We start from the raw sequence: 20697 nt of genomic DNA, 5'->3' as shown, positions 1-20697 counted from the left end.
GTGTTTCAGTGGATTTATACGTCTATACGTTTCAGTGGGTTACATATGTCTGTGTTGGATTGTGACCCATTTATTTCCTGTTCTATGTTCTCAATACCACTCTCATAACTGCAATGCCATTTGAGTTCCCAAGTGGGTAGAAAGTTGGAACAGAAATGCAATAATAAGTAAATGCGAGAGAAAGGAGGCAGTATAGCCAAAAAATTCATTGCTGTCTCACTTTGTGATTCAGACTGGAAATATTTTCAGGATGAAACGTCGAAATTCTGTCTTGGTTGCACACAACTTTTATAGCAGAGGTTGGAACAGCCATACTCTTCTTCAGGCATTGGCTTGTAATGGAAATGGAATGCCTCCAGATGATAATATTTCCCCAAGCACCAATGGTGCAAATAGGAAGCATAGTACAGATATGGGCTATCGTTCCCGTCAGCAGATTGCAGGCTCCAGAGAGCTGGTGAGAGTAGAAACCCTGAAGCAAGAGATAGAGAGAAAATAGATGAAGTAAACATGTCTGATGCAACCTGGTATGTCGGGTGCCATTTGTGAGAGGTTGTGTCTCGGTTCAGTCAAACACAATGGAAGCCATTCTATACAGCAGGCATGCCAAACTGGTGTCTCACAAACAGTACCGGATGGATCCAGTTCTGGATTCAGTGCTACAACTGGCCCAGGCAACAAGGTTTGTTGAACTAGGGTTGCCAGGTCCCTCTTTGCCACTGGTGGGAGATTTTTGGGGTGGAGCCTGAAGAGGGTGGGGTTTGGGGAGGGAAGGGACTTCAATGCCATAGAGTCCAATGGCCAAAGTGGCCATTTTCTCCAGGTGAACCGATCTCTATCGGCTGGAGATCAGTTGTAATAGCAGGAGATCTCCAGCTATTACCTGGAGGTTGAACACTTGGACTGAAGGGGGAAGGCCCTCAGCCTGGGTATGGCCTGCTCTCCTACCTGCCTGTCCTGGGCCTCCTCCCTGGCTCAATGGGTTATTGGTCAAACTGCGCCCAGGCTCAGCGAGGATCGGCATTCACAGAGACATGTACTGCAATGGCAATATTTTGTGGCATCTTGGGCCACAAAAAAGGGGAAAAAGCCACCACCCTTGCAGTCTGTGGTCTGCCACCTGCAATCGCTTACTCGTCCCCATTCCTAGCCACCATTTCTGGACTTAGAACGCAAAGACGGTTCAAGAACCAAAATGGTTTGAGCAGGTTGAGAAAAGGCAGCAGTGTCTCAGCTTCCGTATTCATGTCACCCTGACTAAATCTGAAGAAGAGCTGTCAGATTTGAAGTACAGGGGAGGAGCCGGGAGGCATTTCCAGCCTTGCTGAACTTCATTGCAGTTCGCATTCCTGGCACTTCCGCTCCCGCATCCTCTCCTGTAGCATACCACTGGTGTCACCATTGGGGAAGGTGTGGTGCACAGACAGCCTGGCCAGAGAGGGACCCACCCCTCGGGGTTAAGAAGCTGATCTTCCCTTTTTGTGTTTGACACAGGTGGTATTGGGTTGGATCCTATGGATCTATTCTGCGAGCAGAGGTGCTTCCCTCTGGTGGAAAGAATCTTCCCCTCATGCAGTCTTGCATTGGGGACAGTTCCTTCCACCAGAGGACAGGAAGCACCTGCTCTAGCAGAACTGAGCTGCAGGATCCTGCCCTTTGGATTTATTTTTTTTGACTTTCAGCAAAGCTCCTGACAGTAATTCTGTGCGGCAAGAGACTTGATAAAATATGCCACTTTTAAGCTGACCAATCTTTCTCAGTTTCCACTTGCTTTCCTTTGGGGCCATCTAATCCGGCATGGTAACATTATTACCTGTATGATAATTATGAGCAGCCATTTTTTTTTATTCGTTAGGCATCTATCTGCAAGACTTGACAGTTTTGCTTAATTGTTCAAAGGGCAAAGACTTGATTTTGTTTTCATCATGCTCATTCACATTTATTTCATCATTTGGGAATGCTGTGTAGGAGTTCAGTGTACTGTAATCATTTGTGGGCAAGCATGCTTATGGGAAATTAGTTTAATTGCTTGACTTTCTAAAAGCTGGCAGCTGATAACAGTTAAGTTAAATTGGGATGGGCTTGTTTTATAGCAATATGTTGATATTACAAACTTACATTGATTTTATGTGTTGGAGATTCTGTGAAGACCTCCAATGCCCCGTGTTCCCTGGAGAGACAGCATTGCACCAGTTTAAGGGCCAAACTATGCATTACGGTAAAATGCAATGGCTGTTGTGCCTCTAGTTGTCCTTCACTCTCATAACACATACCTGTTATGATGTCCACAACTAGGGTTATTAACCTCCAGGTGGAGCCTGGAGATCTCCCAGAATTACAACTCATCTCCAGATTACAGAGATCAATTCCCCTGGAGAAAATGGCTGCTTTGAAGGGTGGACTCTATGGCGTTATTCCCCACAGAGGTCCATCCCCTTCCCAAACCCCATTTTCCCTAGGCTCCACTCTCAAATATCCAGGAATTTTCCAATCCAGAGTCAGCAACCCTAGTCACAGTATTCCCTCCCTTCCCCATTAGCATCCAGTGACGTTGTCCACAAAAATGCGAAACATGAGCACATCAGAAAGTAAATTCTTTGAGACGTTGTTGAGGATGGTGGGAACTTGATGTGTAGTGGCCACCGTCAGCAATGACATCTGAATCACCATAAGGTCTAATATGGTCCTCGGATGGTGTAATAGTTAGAATGTTGGACTAGGATTTGAATGGACCAGGTTCAAATTTTTTAAATGCCTTAAAGTCAGTCACTCTGTCTCAGCCTAACCTACCTCTTAGGGTTGTTGAGAGGGTAAAATGGAGGTGGGATGTACATCACCCTGAAATCCTTAGAGGGAGGGCAGGCTAAAAATGTATTGAATAAATAATAAATAAATGCCCAAAGGAAAATAAATACCCATGTACCTTTGCTGATTTACTGCGGTGGACTCTGATCTGGAGTACCAGGTTTGATTCCCCACTCCTCCCCATGAGCAGCGGATGCTAATCTGGTGAACTGGATTTGTTTCCCCACTCCTCCACATGAAGCCAGCTGGGTGACCTTGGGCTAGTCACAGCTCTCTCAGCCCCACCTATCTCACAGGGTGTCTGTTGTGGGGAGGGGAAGGGATGGTGATTATAAGCCAGTTTGATTCTTTCTTAAGTGGTAGAGAAAGTCAGCGTATAAAAACCAACTCTGCTGGTGCTGGTGCTGGTGCTGGTGCTTCTTCTTCTTCTTCTTCCAAACATAAAGAATTCTAGCTCCTAATGCAAAGAGAAAACCCCAATGCTCTGACCTTTTTTAAAAAGGGTATTGGAAGCCTGTGTTTAATATTACTCATTTACTTCCATTAGATTCTTCAGCCCATCTGTTCTACTGTGCTTTGTACATTCACTGGAGACTTAAAAACATATTACTTAAATGCATTAGGAAGTCAATGATTACTTTAACCAAGCGGAGTTATCATTCCCCCGCCCCCAGCGAATTCCCATCCAGAAACATTTCTTACATCTTATGTTAACAAAAATTATTTGCATTCACCGCGCACACAGCACACAACCAGGGTTTGGAATCCCAATTAAGGTTGACATTTGTGGACGAGCTGTGTCGGTGTGCGCCGATATAAGTCAATATTAGCCACAAATGAAACTAGTGGGAGACTGCGGTTCCTTTCCTCTGTCATGACAAAAGAGGAAAGCGGGCTTTGTGTAGCTCTGTCTCTCTCGAGCCTCTGATAGCCGAGGCACATTGTTTCTCTGAATGAAATCAGGAGGCGCACTTCATACACCCCAAGATGATTTACTTAGCAAGAGTAGGGGATGCCGCAAAAAGGGTAATTACATAGAATTACGGATTTTTAAAAAATTAACAAAGTGTAACCATAAGTGTAACCTTTGCCACAGCTTCTGAGCTTGATCTGAAGGCATCTGGATATGCAGGCTGAACTTCTCCAAGTTTATTTGGAATATGCCTCATTGATTTGAGTTGGCTTTTACTTCCAAGAAAGGGTGTTTAGAGCTGCAGCCTTACAAAGACGACCACTTACAAGAGCAGAGAAATGTGCTCAGTGTTCTGTTTTAACTTGTGTTTTATATTGCTGTTTTGCCATGAGCCTTGAACTGATATTTCACAGCACACAAATGTGCTCCATCATTAGGGTTGCCAGCCTCCAGGTGGTGGCTGGAGATGTCCCACTATTATAACTGATCTCCAGGTGACAGAGATCACTTCACCTGGAGAAAATGGCCACTTTGAACTCTATGGCATTATATCCCATTGAAGTCTCTCCCCTCTTCAAACCCTGCCTTCCTCAGGCTAAACCCCCAACTCTAGAACATAAGAAAGGTCATGCTGGATCAGACCATGGTCCATCGAGTCCAGCAGTCTGTTCACATAGTGGCCCAACCAGGTGCCTCTAGGAAGTCTGCAAACAAGACGACCATAGCAGCATTGTCCTGCCTGTGTTCAACAGCACCTAATATCATAGGCATACTCCTCTGATACTGGAGAGAATAGGTATGCATCATGACTAGTATCCATTTTGACTAGTAGCCATGAATAGCCCTCTCCTCCATGAACATGTCCACTCCCCTCTTAAAGCCTTCCAAGTTGGCAGCCATCACCACATCCTGGAACAGGGGGTTCCACAATTTAACTATGTGTTGTGTGAAGAAATACTCCCTTTTATCTATTTTGATTCTCTCATCCTCCAGCTTCCGCAAATGACCCCACATACTAGTATTATGAGAGAGTGAGAAAAGCTTCTCCCTGTTCACTCTCTCCATACCATGCATAATTATATAGACGTTTATAATATTGCCCTTTAATTCTTTCCAAGCTAAATAGCCCTAAACGTTTTAACCGCTTCTCATAGGGCAGTTGCTCTAGTCCCCTGATCATTTTGGTTGCTCTTTTCTGTACCTTCTCAAGCTCCACCCATCAGACAGGTTGGGAATGACCTTTGGTGTACAGGTTTTCTCTCTGAAAAATGGAGACAAGGTTTATTTCCAAGACCTCTGGGAAAGATTTCCTCCCCCATCCTCTTCTGAGTGTGTGACTTTTATCACCCAGATATATGTGGCAGAGTTATCACATAACAGTCTTGGGCAAATTTCCAGATGACATGGTACCTCCTTTTTGGGGGGGCACTGATAACATTCTGCATTAGGTTCAGGCTAGATGAAGGTAGGCTTTCACACAACGTTTAATTAACTTATGGAATTCATTAAACAGAAATGTGATTGCCACTGTTGTGCCTAGAAAAATGCTATCTAAATATATCTGATAAAGAATAGCGCTCTGGAGATCAAAAAGTAGATTAACAGCTTTTCTATTTAATAGTACAAAGTTAAACAGTTGCAAAAGCTGGGTTCAAAACTCTACCACCCCAAGATTCGAGAGAGGAAGCCCTCTCTCTCCCCAAGAACGAACAGAGAAGAGCACACTGCCCGTTATGTGGGCATTTGTTTTATACAATTCAGAGTATTTTTCATTTGCTACATTAGTACAGTTCTCATGGAGTGATCCTAGAGAACAATAGGCAAGCGATTCTGGATTAAGCCAGTTCTGTAGCTGAGAGGAACGAAGGCTCCTTGCTCAGTTAGTGTGTGTATGTGCTTATGCTGACATTGTTGAATAGCAAGCAGGCAGAGAAACGGAGGAAAGGAGGGTGACTGGGGGGGGGGTGCTTGCACCCTGTTTATATACACAGCGGCATTCCAGAGTGCCATAGGTAAAATACCTTTTAGGTGGGCACTTAACCACTAATTCAGAAGACTAGGGCGGGGGGGGGGGCTTTACATGGGAATGTACACATCAGGAACTTGTTTCAGCCCATCCCACCATCTCCACAGGTAAAGGCACTTGTTGTAACCAGACACAGTCCCACTGTGTTCAGTAGGACTTGCTATCTACTGCCTGCATATACTCCCCCCATACACACCATTGAGCCTGTGAACCAGGGCTCTACACTTTCCCAAATTCTGGCCCTGATAGTACTATTGAGGATAATGGTATGTATGAGGGGAAGCTATGAACTACAAATGGAACCTCCATGTACAGAAGCAGTAGGCCTCTGAATACCAGGTACTGAAGGCAAATGGCAGGGAAAGTCCATGACCGTAATGCCCTGCTTGTGGGTTGTTGCCGCAGAAAACTCTTCTGCGCGGTAGTGCTTTTTTGCCACACAAGGAGGGATGTTATTGGCACACGGAAACATTTGAAGCTTGAAAAAAGAATATGAAATGGGGACTTTACCGGAAGCCCATTGCGGTTTATAACTACTCCGTTGCCTGTGCATACTTACCAGTTGGATGTTTGGACTTTTGGCCTATTATACCTCGACTTACCTTTTAGAGAAATTGTATACTTATACTTACCTTTGGGATACTGTAACTGTGAATTTTGTTTGATTTTTGTCTTTTGCTCTTTGAGCACGTATTTATTCTTATAATTAAGGTTGTTCCTTTGAATAGACCTAATTGCATTTCAGTTTGAGTCTGAGCTTTTATTGTTAGCTATACAAGTGCATTATTTTGATTCCTTGCCTTCCTTGTGTACTTGGAGCCAGTTTTTTATTACTTACCAACAGAAGATGGCTTTGAGGTTCAAGGCAGTGTTTGGATGCCGAGGTTGGGAACGAGACTAGAGACAGAAAAATACTAAAGTAACACACCTCTCTTTTCCCAGTTCGATTCGGAAAACTAGCAGTCTCTGCTTGATCTGCGTGCTGGGTGGGACTGGCCCTGCTCCCAGAAGCAAAAAAAAAAAAACCCTAAAAAGGTGGCACAGTATGGCTGGCTAGGATTTGTGGGGCATTTTGTTGCAGATTTGGTAGAGGGCGGGAATGGCCATGCGCTATTGATGCTATGCTCTGCATGGGCTCCAAAGCATTAGTATAGTAACTCTGACAACAGCAGTGACATGAGCCCTTAGTTAGGTTGCAGATGGTGAATTTTAAAAGGAGCAGGAAAAAATTCAGTTGAGAGAGTGAATGTAGGGGAAGGTGGTTAGAACTGAAAAAGGGTGGGTTCAATGCTTGCCTTGCCTCGGGATTGGTCAGGACGGGAAGCTGTGAGCCTGATTGGTGGAAGTTCGATAGTTCTAAGGCTGCGAAGAGTCAGTTGGAGTCAGTTGGGCAAAGGAAGAGTGGAAGAGAAGACAACCAAGGGGACTCAAGAAAATAGGGTCTTGGAGGGACAAGGTGTATACAGGGACAGTGCTTAGAGTCAGTGTAGTGTTTTCTCGCTCAGAGGGAGAAGGGCATCTTCATTATGGGTGTTTCCTTTTCCTCTTATCTCGGGAGGCAGGAACCAAATATTTAAATTTTTCTGACCTCTGAGGGTAAACGCCCCCTTGTGATCAGTTCTATTTCCTGCCTTGAACGGGAGAGCAGCCTTCTAGCAGCTCTCTGCTACAGAAATAATAGAGAAACCTTAACCTTACTTATTAGACCTAAAAATATTCTTATTTTAACAAACCTAAACTTAACCTAACTAATCTACTACTCAATTCTATTTACTGTCTTAATTTTCTGCCTATTCTCCTCAGAAGGGTCTTTTCCCGCCAAAAAAAAAAAAAAAATGGCGGATCGGCATCAGGACAGCTATATAGCGCCTGCCAATTTAGACCCTAGCCTGCTAGTGGCCTTACCACTACAATTAGATGAACCCTCGGACAGTCACTCTGGTGACCTGAGGACCAAAACTCAAAAGGGAAAGGCAAAAGCGGCAAGAACGGCGCAGGCAAGTACAAACGGCTTGGCTCGACCGCTAACAAGCGCGCCAAATGCCTGCTGCAAAACGCACGCTGCTCTGCCGCGCCTGAAAGACGCGACTGCCAGATCGCAACAGAAAGCGGCCGGGAGAAAACAGCGGTGGTAGCCGCTCCTCCCACACAGCATGAACGGGGGAAATGAAGGAGGCTGGCGGCTCGCCTTTTTGCCTCGCCCGCCGTGCTCTGTCCTTAGGCGGCTCGCCTATTGTTATTCAAGGACGGGAAGCAGCCAGGAGAACACAGCGGCTATAGCCACTTCTCCCACACTGCACAAACGGGGAAAATGAAGGAGGCTGGCGGCTCGCCTTTTTGCCTCGCAATGCTCTGTCCTCAGGCGGCTCGCCTATTATTATTCAAGGACGGGAAGCATCAACGGAGACATCGACTGCCGGTAAGGTGACTTCGCCCCCCCCCCTCATAGATGCAGCCTGTTTTACTCCTGTAAGAGCAGAGCTCTCCTCCCTGATTAAAAACGCCTTCTCAGATGGCTTAAGGGCAGTACAACCTCCTTATCCTGCCCCATCCATACAGGGATCGTAGGGATCACACCCTCCAGCACCACAAACAGTAATCTGATTGCTAAAAGGGCAGAATATCAGCCAAAGCAGGGAAACGGCTGTGGCTCAGTGGCAGAGCGTCGGATTGGCATGCAGAGGGCCAATTCTGGTAGTAGGTGATGTGGAAGACCTCTGCCTGAGATCCTGGTGAGCCAATCACCAGTCCAAGTAGTACCAAGAGAGTACGTGCTGGCCAGCCTAAGCAGCGCTGAAAGCTAATTCACGGTCACAAAATTGCCAATTGGTACCCAGACTGTCTATAGTATTTAACGCAGAAGATTTCCTTCTGCATTGGCATAAAAACCTAGCTACTCTTGATCTCTCAGAGGACTCAGAGTGGGAGAAAAGACTCCAGATAGGTTTGTGCCAGCGCTTGATTTTTTCTAACTCTGTTGAAAGCAGAGCGGGAGAAACCAATGGCACCCATACAATGCTCCACAGCCTCTAGGAAGCCTTTATATTTGGTTTATCGGTTCTTCTAAAATTCTAAAAGTGCCTTCAGTAGAATCACCTGTCACTGCCTTCACTCCTTCAACCTTGTTACATGGCCTTGCCATGATTAGGGACCCTACAGATAGGAAGGCAGAGTTAGCAGGCATAAATGCTCAGAGGCCTTGGCACTCACTATCAAGCGCTTCTATCACATCTGCCCTAGTATACAGAGCGGCAATAATTTGGACTAGGAAGTTATATCAACTTTTTCCACAGGAAGAAAGAAACGCCTTTACAGGAGTACCCATGTTTTTTGAGAGTGGTATTCTTTCTAACTGATTCGAACTTCGATACCATGCCATATGCAGCTAGGACACTAGCCGCAGCATCAGATGCCAGAAGGGCATCCATGTTTTTTTTTGAGAGTGGTATCCTTCCAGCTGATTCTACCTTAGATACCATGTCATCCATGTTTTCGAGAGTGGTATTCTTTCTAGCTGATTCCTCCTTAGATAACATGTCATATGCAGCTAGAACACTAGCCACAGCCTCAGCTGCCAGAAAGGCTCTCTGGGTACGCCCCTGGCAAGCGGAGTATATAGATCAAAATTGGTTATTATGGGCTTCCTGTATCAGGGAAAGACCTTGCTTGGAGACAGTTTGGTCCCCATATCAGTGGAGACCAAAGACAAGTTTCTACGCAAGGAATCCAGGGGATCACTCCCTCTGTGTCCTTTCATGCATACCACATACTTCAAAGATACAGACCTGATCAACCTAGAAACCACCGGAACCAGAATCACAGCTCCTTTAGTAAAAGAGGACGATTCAATAAATCTCCAAAATCCTCCACCTTCCAGGGCAATAAAGGGGATAAACCCGACCGCCCAACCAAACAGTGACGCCAGCCACCAGTCAGTGGAAGGCAGGCTCAGCCTATTACACCGTCAGTGGTCACCTCCCAACCAGGCCTCTGGGTCACAAACATTATCTCACAAGGCTATCAGATAGAGTTTTTCTTACACTCCTTCACATCGACTAGTAATATCTCCAACATTCCCCCCCCCCCAAAAAAAAAAAAACATAGAACTTCAGAGGCCTCTTAGACATCAAGGCGATGGAGCCAGTCTCACCATTAGAGCATACATTGGGAGTCTATTCAGTATTCTTTACTGTTCCCAACAAAGGCGGCGGATGGAAAGCCATCCTAGACCTCAAGTTTCTGAACAGATTATCCCATTAAAGCGCTTCAGGATGGAGACACTAAAGTCTGTCACACAGGTCCTCAGGGAAAAGCATTTTCTTACATTCTAATACACCCGGCACATTGTTGTTTCCTTCGGTTCCCGTACAAGGGACACCTCTTCCAATTCAGGGCCTTACGATTCGGGTTATCATCGCCCCTCCTCGAGTATTCACCAAAGTTCTGGACACACCAGTCACATCTCTGCGCGAGGAGGGCGTGAGAATGCACCCTTCTCAGACGACATTCTGATTTGCGCAAGCTCAAACTAGCAGAGCATAGATCATTCAGAGAGAGTTCTGAAGAGGTTAACAGAACACGGGTCATAATCAACTTCAGAAAGACCCACTTAGTTCCATCCCAACGATTGAGAGAGATGGGGGATGGACATAGACACACTGACAAACTCCTTATACCTTCCAGTGGACAAAAATCCACAACATTTCATCTCTAGCAAAGAAAGCGATTAATTCCCGGTCGCCTTCTCTAATGTCCCTGACCAAACTGAAGGGTCACATGTCTGCATGCATTCCCGCAGTTCAAGGGGCACGCTTACGAGCAAGACCTCTTCAATGGTTCTTAAGGCTGTACCAAAGAGACATACCAAGGAAGAAGTGACAGAAATCTCATCCTGACCGATGAAGTCAGATCAAGACTAGTATGATGGTTTCAGTCTCAGAATTTGACGAAAGGAAGTTGGTATCTCCGTCCAACACCAATTCAAATCTTCACGGACGCGTGTCTATCAGGTTGGGAAGCCACACTCAAGGGACAATGGCTCAAGCAACATGGACTATCAAGAACAGAATCTTCACATCAGTGCCCTAGAAATCAGGACGATCCTCAGAAGCGACTACATTTTTCCTTGGGCCGAGTCCAACCTCTCATCAAAATCAGCAGAACATATTCAGGGCACAGTCAACATACAAGCAGACTGGCTCAGCAGACAGGACATCAGCGAGGCAGAATGGTCTCTACATCCAGAGGTCTTTCAACTTATTACTCAGAGATTCGGCACGCCACAGATTCATCTGTTTGCATCCAGCATCATCCACCAGCTGCCAAGGTACTATTCCATGTACCGTCAACAGGGGGCGGAACAAATGGACCTCTTAATGTCACCAGGGCCATACGACCTACTGTACGGGTTCCCCCCTCCCTCCAAGGGTATTGAGAAAGGTACGACTTCAAAAAGCATCAGTCAGATTCATAGCTCCATATTGGCTGCGACGACCGTGGTTCCCATCTATAATTCAGATGTCCATACAGAACCATTGGAGACTTCCAGACAGACAAGATCTCCCTCTACAAGACCCAATATGCCATCCCAATCCAGGGTGGTACAAACTGACCGCATGGGCACTGAAAGGAGATGACTTATAGCCCTAGGTTATAGCCCGGTGGCCGTCACTACCATATTGACAACAAGGAAGCCATCAGGAGGGACAGAGCTTAGGGCTAGCTACCTGCACTCTACAAAGGCAACTGGCATCTATAGCTACCATAGTACCCAAGGTATCTGGATACCGCTTAACCAAACACCATCACATAAAAGCCTTTTTAAGGGGCGTCAGTTATTTAGCTCCTCCTGTTAGACACAGGTTCACAACTAGAGCCTGCACACAGCTTTGACAGCACTCACACAACTACCATTCGAACCAATCACTGAGATAGGACAAAATGTAGCTGCAAGTTTCACAGGGAGCAGGACATAGTGCTTACATCTTCTGCACTAACCCCAAGAATCCTAAGGAGAAGGCCTGGCACTAGCTAGACCTAAGAAGGGCACTACCTGTTTACATTTATCTTACTAAAATTATTAGGAACTCTGACTCCTTATTCGTTCATATCTCACCACCTGACAAGGGCAAGCATATGTCCAAGGCATCCATTAGTAGGACCATCACCTTATACATAACACAGGCTTATAGAATAAGTAACCTACCTGCTCCTGCGGGCATTACTGCCCACTTGGGAAGAAGTGCGGCTACTTCAGCAGCCTTCGACTGCCGTGCTTTATGGAAGAGATATGTAAGGCTGCAACTTGGTCCTCGGTGTCCACATTTGTGAGACACTACAAATTAGATCTATACTTGTCAGCAGATGCCGCCATAGGCAGACGAGTACTGCAAAGTATACTTCAGGACGTCTAACCCTCCCAAGGGCGGGGGACAGCTCTTGTATGTCCCATAATGAAGATGCCCTTCTCCCTCTGAGCGAGAAAGAGCCTTGGCTACTTACCGTGAAGGCTTCTTCTGCTCAGAGGGACGAAGGGCATCTTGCCCGCCCAGACGTCAGTAAAATATAAATAAAACAAATAAAATAAAATTACAGGTAATCATGGTTACATCTAACTTCCAGTTGACATTCAATTCAAGTTAAACGCTGTTTGTTGGTTCATGACTTATAGTTATCCTAAAGGTTCATCGTTAATGTTTATTAGGAACTTATTTCTTGTATAGAATTATAACTAACATGTTTCTTCAGTCTATCTTAAATATATAAGGCTCGGAAAGTCTTTAACTGATCACAAGGGGGCGTTTACCCTCAGAGGTCAGAAAAATTTAAATATTTGGTTCCTGCCTCCCGAGATAAGAGGAAAAGGAAACACCCATAATGAAGATGCCCTTCGTCCCTCTGAGCAGAAGAAGCCTTCACGGTAAGTAGCCAAGGCTCTTTTCCTTACATTCTTCTTCATCATTTAGTATGTACTTTATGCTGAAATTTGTTCTGTTGTTTAAATCTTAATTACTCAATTTCTTAAATCCATCTCTATGTCTAGCACTGGATATATAGCACTAGCGATATCAGTATTTTCCAGCCCTGACCTGGATGGCCCAGGCTAGCCTGATCTCGTCAGATCACAGAAGCTAAGCAGGGTCGCCCCTGGGTAGTAGTTGGATGGTAGACCACCAAGGAATAACGGGGTCACTATGCAGAGGAAGGCAATGGCAGACCACCTCTGTCAGTCTCTTGCCTTGAAACCCCAACTGGGTTACCGTAAGTTGGCTGTGACTTGATGGCACTTTACACACACACAGTATTTTCCAAGCTATACTGGAGGGTACCTTTGGGGAAAAGGAGAAGAAAGATCAAGTAGTAGAAGTGTCCTGAAGAATCTGCCTGTGTCACAGTACCCAAGTGGCTGGGCCACTTCCATATTCTGCCCCAAAGCAGCTACTTCTGTTCCGCCTCACAAGCCGCATTTAAAGAAGTCTTTGACAAGGACAAAATTTGCTTTCTGCTTCACTTTTCCTGTCTCTCATCTTCTGGTGCAAACCTAGATGTGGCCAACTTACCCCTGAATCTCCTTTTAAAAAAACAACAACCAGAGTTGACATGGAAATATGCCTAAGATGAAACTTGAGGTGAATATGGAGACTTCTCCTGCCACAGCACTCTGCCTACTCTAAATTTAATGCAAATGTGGGGGGTTCTGCTTAGTAATACGTTTGTCACTGCTTGTCATCTAAAATGAAATTCAAACTAAATGTGAAGGGCCTTGCTGCTTAAGTGAAATACCTTCTGAAAATGTGTGGCTAGTCAGAAGAATTTTGATCAGATAAGCCAAATGTTCAGGGTCCTCTACCCACCCACCCCCACACCATTTCTAATCTTGCAGGCATTTTGGAAGCTGTTGAAGGATCAAAAAAGATCTGTGGCAGTCCTCAAAGAGAATTTTGCAAACCTGTGGCCACTATCCCCCCCCCATTTAAATTAAATTAGAGGTCATTTTGGAGGGCCCTGAAGGATTCTTGCAGGATTTTAAATTCATTTCCCCTTTAAAATGAGTGAAGCAGTCCCCAGTTCTTGAATCACAGAAGGTAATTATAAAATCTTGTCACAGAGTCAAAGATGTGTATAGAAAGCCTAGAGGGCTCTCCGGGGTTTTTAAAAGCTTATTTGTTTGGGCTAATGTCTTGACAGGCCAAGAAAGGCAACTATGCATTCTTGTGGGACGTTGCAGTAGTGGAATATGCAGCGCTGACAGACGACGATTGTTCTGTGACAGTTATGGGAAACAGCATCAGCAGCAAAGGATATGGGATAGCACTCCAGCACGGCAGTCCCTACAGGGATCTCTTCTCCCAAAGGTAACATCAAGCTGTCTCTTTTGAACTGTTTAAACCCAGCATCAAGCAAAGAATCCCACTTTACTAACTCACAGAGCCCTGCCCATGAACTGTCTCGGTGTACCCACTTTGTCTTAATATATTCTCATTCTGTCCTTTGTTCAAGGCCAGAACATGGCCAATCCTAAATGGCAATTAAGGTAGGTTATGGGAGCTAGGAAGCAAGAGAAAGAAATGGCCTTTATTCAGACATGCACCTCAAACATTTCCCTTTCGAGGTTGGTTGGCTCAGGCTCCCAGAACTGTGTGTAAGAGCAGTACAGTGTATTAAAAATTATGAGACAAAATTTAGTTGTTTGGGGCGGGAGCTTTAATAAACAGCAGGTTTTTTAATCTAAGTTAAATTGAAACTGTCGGGAAGTATGATGCCCTGTCCACCAAAGACAGAAACCAGAGATGCGTATAAGCGCCACAGGACATTTTACTCAGCAACAAACCTGAATTTACCATTGATTGTACACTCAACAGAGACCTGCAACCAATCCTGTTTCTCTGATGAGTAATCGACATGATCTGTGGTTTCAAATATTTGTTTGTCCCATCCATGCAGTACATTTGGGAGGTAGGATGCTGTCGTGTGCCTGTATTCGTTCTCAATTGTCTACGTTTTTCAGTGTTCTCATTCTGATATACATACTTCTGCAGGGCTTTTCATTGCAGTGTTAATGTCTCCTTGTGCAGCTGATATTTTGTCTGGCAACCCACAATGTCTGTAAACTGCAGCTGTTAACATTTTGGCCTGATGAGTTCCTCTTTTACTTTCCCTTCAGGAAAAATAATGCTTACAGGGTTTTTTTCCCCCTAAAACAATTTTTCTGCAGGATTTTAGAACTACAAGAAGCCGGCTACTTGGATGTCTTCAAGGAGAAATGGTGGCCACGGATGGGACGCTGTGATTTGAACAGTCACGCCAATGCGCAGACCGACGGGAAGGCCCTGAAGCTTCACAGTTTTGCTGGGGTATTCTGCATCCTGGCCATCGGCTTGCTCCTGGCCTGTTTGGTAGCAGCCCTGGAGCTATGGTGGAGCAGCAACCGTTGTCATCAAGAGACACCGAAAGAGGTCCATAACTTTTATTCTTACCACAATTAAGAATAGGACATATAACACCGTACAGAGAGAAATATATATATATATATATGTATATCAGAGAGCAAATAGAAGCTGTGAAAATTCTATGTGCTCTCACACATCACTGGATTATGATTGGAGATAACTACATTTGAAAGAGTTCTTTTTAAAAAAGTTATATATATTTTTATTTTTAAAAAACCCTAATGTTTGTGTTTTATGGAAGGTGCCAAATTGTCAGCTCTGGCGACTAAAGTCCTGTATTTATTTATAGAGCAGATACAGCCTCGGCAGCAGCAGCACTGCAAACATGCCCACATTGCCCCACCATTGTGCCTCAACCTTGCCATGGAGAGACCATCTTTAGGGGTAAGAGAGTAGCTCAGGCAATGTGCCTTTGGCCCCTCTGCTAAGAATGACAGATGAGGATGTTTTGGGCTGCCTTAAATGCAGAGATTCAGCACCCCCTGAATCCCTGCCAAAACAAAATCCAAGCATAGCCCTGGTATACCAGCATGGTCAATGAGGGAAATGGTGGGGTTGGTGCCCCGTGGCACGTATCCTCACAAGAACATGCACATGACATGCCACCTGTCACTCCACCCCATCTGATCTGTTTCTTGCACTTCTGCCTTCTCAGTGACGGTGACTGTACTGCTATTTGTTTTGCCTTAGACCCTGCCCAATCTTGAGTGACTGCCATATGGTGACATGCTTTTGGAGTAACAACCTATATAGGTCAGATGGGAACAAGTGATTACAAACACTTTAAACCCATTTTAGCACACCGTAAATTAGGCTTGTACTACTAGTGACCAACCAAAGTGGGCAGTGCTATTGTGACCTGCCAGGACCTTGTTAACCACCTTCCCATTTTCACAGTCCCACATAAGCAACAAAAGATAGGCACGTACTGACCCTCTAGTGCAGATGTAAGCCAATGCTTCAGCCCTAAGTGCTGACAGCATACAGCCATCTTCCTGTGAGGATGTCTGGGGTGTTGGCAAACAAAAGAGGTAATGGGGAGAGAGGAGGATTCTGCTTTGCCAGATGCACTGGGAGCAAGCTGAACATCGCAGGTCTACCAGCATTTTGAGGGCTCACCTCAGTTGTGGCTGATTCAGCAGTTCTGCAGGCACCTCAGGAATTCACCTGGGTTGCTTGGTAAGAGAATCAGACCTGCTTGCTAAGCAAAATGAACCTGGGACACATGTGTTGGGGCTTGCCTCCTCTTCCATAGTCGGGCACCAGAACTTTCTGATGAGCGGTGGACATTTGGGTAGGTCTCAGTTTGTTCAGGCCTGCTTTAACACCCTCAGAAAAATCTATAATATTTAAAGAGGGCTACTGGGAAGTTTTTTTATATGTGAGAACTCTAGCCAGACCCTTCCTTGCCCACTTTAGAGAGACAATTGTAAATGTGATGCCTCTGTTGTAGTTAGTTGCATGTTATGATCAGGGAGGGATTGCAAAGTGACAGGGTAGCAGCGAAGAGTTCGGAGGTGTCCCTTTATCCTGTGTATGTAACTCAGTCTTTGTGAAGGAAAGTGGTCCTTGACAAAGAAAGCATGTGAAGCAGTACATCGGTGGCTCTCAGAGAAGTATGTGTGGCTTGTTTTCCTTTGTGCAAACAGACAAACGAAACTTTATCCCGTTTATTAATATCACAATAAGTCAGGCAGGCCTCCTAGCCGATTGCTGTTTTTTTTTCTTTCTTGTCAGTTTCTAAAAATAATACCCTACAGAGTTCATCGAGAGGTTTTTATGTGAAGCATCTTATTTTAAATATAGGAAGAATTTGAACGTGTCTATTTGGATTTATCAGAGGTTTTCCTTGCAAATATTTCAGAGCAACAGTAACCAGCCTGTCATTTGGAGCTGTGTCTAAGGGATGGCATCATTAAAATCTTTCAGCAGCCTCACCTCTCAACTCACTTGAACCTTGTCTTATGTTGAGGAGCTCTTTCGTACCAGTATGCCAGAGAAGTAGCTGTACCCCAGCTAAGGAAAAACACGAGGCCCGTCGCTTCCCAATTCTGTTTCTGTTGTCCTCAGGGGTATTTGGAGTAATTGACGTGCCTGCCCCATCTAAACTAGTCTGGCAAAGGGTTCCTTAAAAAAAAGGGGAAAAAAGAATGTATATTGCAGAGTCTATAGCGCTGTTTGGCATTAACATTCCATTTGTCTGGATTCCCTGTTTGCCCATTCAGTTGGTGCTCTAAGCATCCAGCGATAAGCATTCCAGAGTCACACTTCCCCTACTTTCCGGCAGAGTCATTTTGTATGTAACTCCACACAATGTATTTTTCTGATAGGCAACTTTATTTTTGTAGAGCGAGAAAAACCTCCAATCTGCTCACACGGTCATGAGCATTCATGAACTCACGTCTCCTTCACCATCAAAAGATTCATGGAGAGATCCATCTAAATGCAGATGTATATTAATATTAAGTCTGTAACCTTTAGTTTAATCAGTAGGTTAAATGATTGAAATTTATTTATTTTTTAAGTAAAGGCTTTACAGCTCCTCCCTATGCATGCTTACTGGGAAGCATTCCACTGATTTTAGTAAGTCATACTCCTGAGCAACTGCAGATGGTAATTCAGGTTTACTGGATTAATAACTGGGGATTTATTTTAATTGGTGTAGTTGCAAATTAAAGGCACACTTGTTATTTTTGAAGCTATTTTGGCTCTACAGTGATATAGTATGGGAGAATAAAATATTAGAAATAGTGTTTATTTGCAACGTGGTAGATTTTATTTACTGAATTGCAAGCTATCTCACATTTCCTTCACTCTCTCAGTATGTATATTAAGAGCTTAGCAATATGCAGATTTCTTTATATGTAATAGGTTAATATGCAGATGAGTCATTCTTTAATTGGTTGACAGTTCTAATTAATGTCTTCAGTGCATTCTTTTGTTCTGTGCTTTCTTTTCATTGCTTTTAACTCGCTAGGTTTTCAGAGGATAACAACAGTGCTAATTTAGCTGATGTCAGGTGTTATGGAATTAGTAAACACATGCCTGAAACAATGTTTACCTACACAGTATACCATAACATGTGGAAGCCAAGCACGTCCTTTTAAAACTATGGTCATTTATGCATGGGAGTTTTACCTAAGGTTCGTTGCTGGCTGGACCCACACTTTCCTGTTGGGAATCTCTGCACCAGCAGTCTCCAACCTCAAATCAAGTTCCACCCCTTTAAATGCTGCTTTGTAATTAGTTTACTTCGCAGTGCTACCTGTGAGAGAAGATTCCCCCCCAAACCCAATTGCCGCATAAAAAAGCATTTTAAGAAGAAAAAATGGAGCAATCTGAAAGAAAGGGGGGAATCCAAGCCTCAGCTTTAAAAAGACTTTCTTTTGTTCAGAAAGAGCTCAGTGAAAGCAGGAATCATTTGAATCCCTGCCTCTTTATACACTGCTTTGTGATTGGCTGTGAAAGAAAGCAATCCTTGGTTTCCCCTGCTTTGCCTTCTGCACGGAGATTTCAGCTGGGCTGAGCTCAGGGGAGAGGGAAGAGTCGGGTTAACAGAGGAATGGGAAGACCCGGACATTGCGAGGGCTGGCAGAATTTCATTTCTAATGGACGGAAAACTAATGCAGAACTCCAAGGAACAACCAAGTCACACGGGGCAAACGTGAGTCCAAGTACTCATGCATAAATGACCTATGTATATAATGCTTACACCAGATGCAGGAAGCCCTTAGTCCCACACACAGCATACCCATGGCCAAGAAAAGGCCTGTATGTTTTTTGCATGTTACAGGGTATCCTTGATAACAATCTATTTTTATAATGTGCAAAGGGGCCCTGACACACACTTCCTCAAAGCGCTAATATCAAAGGACGACACTGTTAACAAAATAATACCATGGGTTGGATCAAGGCTAAGATTTTTGCTAATGGAAGGCACTTTGGTCGGTGGGACAGAAGTTTCTTGCCTTCCCTCTTCTGCTGCAGCCAATTGATGTTCCCCAATTGCTGCTCCTGGGGTCTGGAGAACAAACTGTGGGGGGGGGGGGGCTGAAAGGGGAATTGGTAGAAATTACAGCTACCCTTCCATTATCAGAAAATGTAGTCGGGCCTCAATCCAATGATGTGTGATAATACATTTTAACTTTATAAGGTTCGTGGATTGGGCTTTGGCAAACTCACAGTTGGTGGGCAGTAGCCATGTTATTAGTTTTGAACCATGCAAGATACAATCAGACATGGAGGATCTGCAATGGATTGTAAGGGGCAGGGAAATCACATCCCCTTCCAGCTAGCCCTCAGTTTCCACCTATCTCACTCCATCTCTGAGCACCACATCTTCTGTCCCTCCACACATCAGCTTTTCCCTTCTTTCTCCCCATCTGTCCTTCCTGCCCAGTTTTCCTTCCATGCCCACCTGTCTCCCTCTCCCACTGACTTGCCTGCTCAGTTTCTTTTTCTTCCACCTGTCTGGCCTTTCCTCCTCCTTTGGCTGTTTTCTGCCTGCCCATCATTTTCCTCCCTCGATTCACCCTGCTGCCTGGTCTTCTCTCCCATCTTCTTCCACCAATACACCCTACCGGTTGTGTCTGGCATGGCAAAGGAGGAGAGGAGAAGCAGTTTTGTGGAAGAGGGCAAGCCATAGCTTGCTCGGGCTTCTGATCGCCAAGTGGCCAAGTTTTTGCAACTCATTTTGGGTTGCTACAGCAACCTGGTATGCTGCCTAAACACCTTTTCCCTGAGATTTGTGTTCACATGAATTGTCATGCAAAAAGATCTACCTTAGCCCTGTGTGCCCCCCCCCCCTTGCAGAGTTTTAAAATCCTCACAGGGAGATCATACTTGACTATTAGATATGTGACAAGTGGGGGCTTACAAGGACTCATAGGGAGCAAACTCAAAAGAGTATCCATCTAGACATTTGGAAGAATTTTCTAACAGAGCGGTTCCTCAGTGGAACAGGCTTCCTCAGGAGGTGATAAGCTCTCCTTCCCTGGAGGTTTTTAAGCAGAGGCTAGATGGCCATCTGTCAGCAACACTGATTCTATGACCTTAGGCAGATCATGAGAGGGAGGGCCTCTTGGCCATCTTCTGGGCATGGAGTAGGGGTCACTGGGGGGGGGCAGTAGTTGTGAATTTCATGTTTTGTGCGGAGGGTTGGACTAGATGACCCTAGTGGTCCCTTCCAACTCTATGATTCTATGATCTCATTTTCTCCTGCATTCCCCACACCCACTAATTCTTCCTTCCCTTCCCTGGCAGCCCCCGTGGCTTCTCTCCCTTTCCCTGATTCCTTCTCTCTTTCTCACCCACCAGCCAACCTACCTTTAACTCCCCTCCTGTCTTCAGCTTTCTCTGCTTCCCTACCCCTGCCGGACCTGTTCCAAGGCTATTTTGGTCTCCCAGTCCACCGTTGCTCCCTCCCACCCCATGGTTTTGTTTTACAGAAACCATGGCTTGGAAGGCTTCACAATATCATTATGGTTTCCTAGCCAACCTCCAGC

General features: G+C 45.0%; 1 protein-coding gene across 3 annotated transcripts in view; it reads left to right on the top strand.

Moving 5' to 3' along the window:
* The window catches only part of GRID1 (glutamate ionotropic receptor delta type subunit 1), a 989717-nt gene that overhangs the window by 947063 nt on the left and 21957 nt on the right, over positions 1-20697 (top strand). Inside the window, exons 14-16 of one of the 3 annotated variants that reach the window (XM_056849909.1) lie at positions 13932-14098; positions 14959-15199; positions 15488-15577. In XM_056849909.1, coding sequence (XP_056705887.1) covers positions 13932-14098; positions 14959-15199; positions 15488-15577 — 498 coding nt within the window. Of the gene's footprint in view, positions 1-13931; positions 14099-14958; positions 15200-15482; positions 15578-20697 lie in introns of all 3 variants that reach the window. The other 2 variants (XM_056849911.1, XM_056849910.1) reach the window with 2 other exon arrangements.

Source organism: Euleptes europaea, chromosome 5 (genome assembly GCF_029931775.1).
Source record: "Euleptes europaea isolate rEulEur1 chromosome 5, rEulEur1.hap1, whole genome shotgun sequence".
NCBI lineage: Eukaryota > Metazoa > Chordata > Lepidosauria > Squamata > Sphaerodactylidae > Euleptes > Euleptes europaea.
Note: the sequence above shows the minus strand (reverse complement) of the source record. Positions and strands in the feature narration are given on the sequence as shown.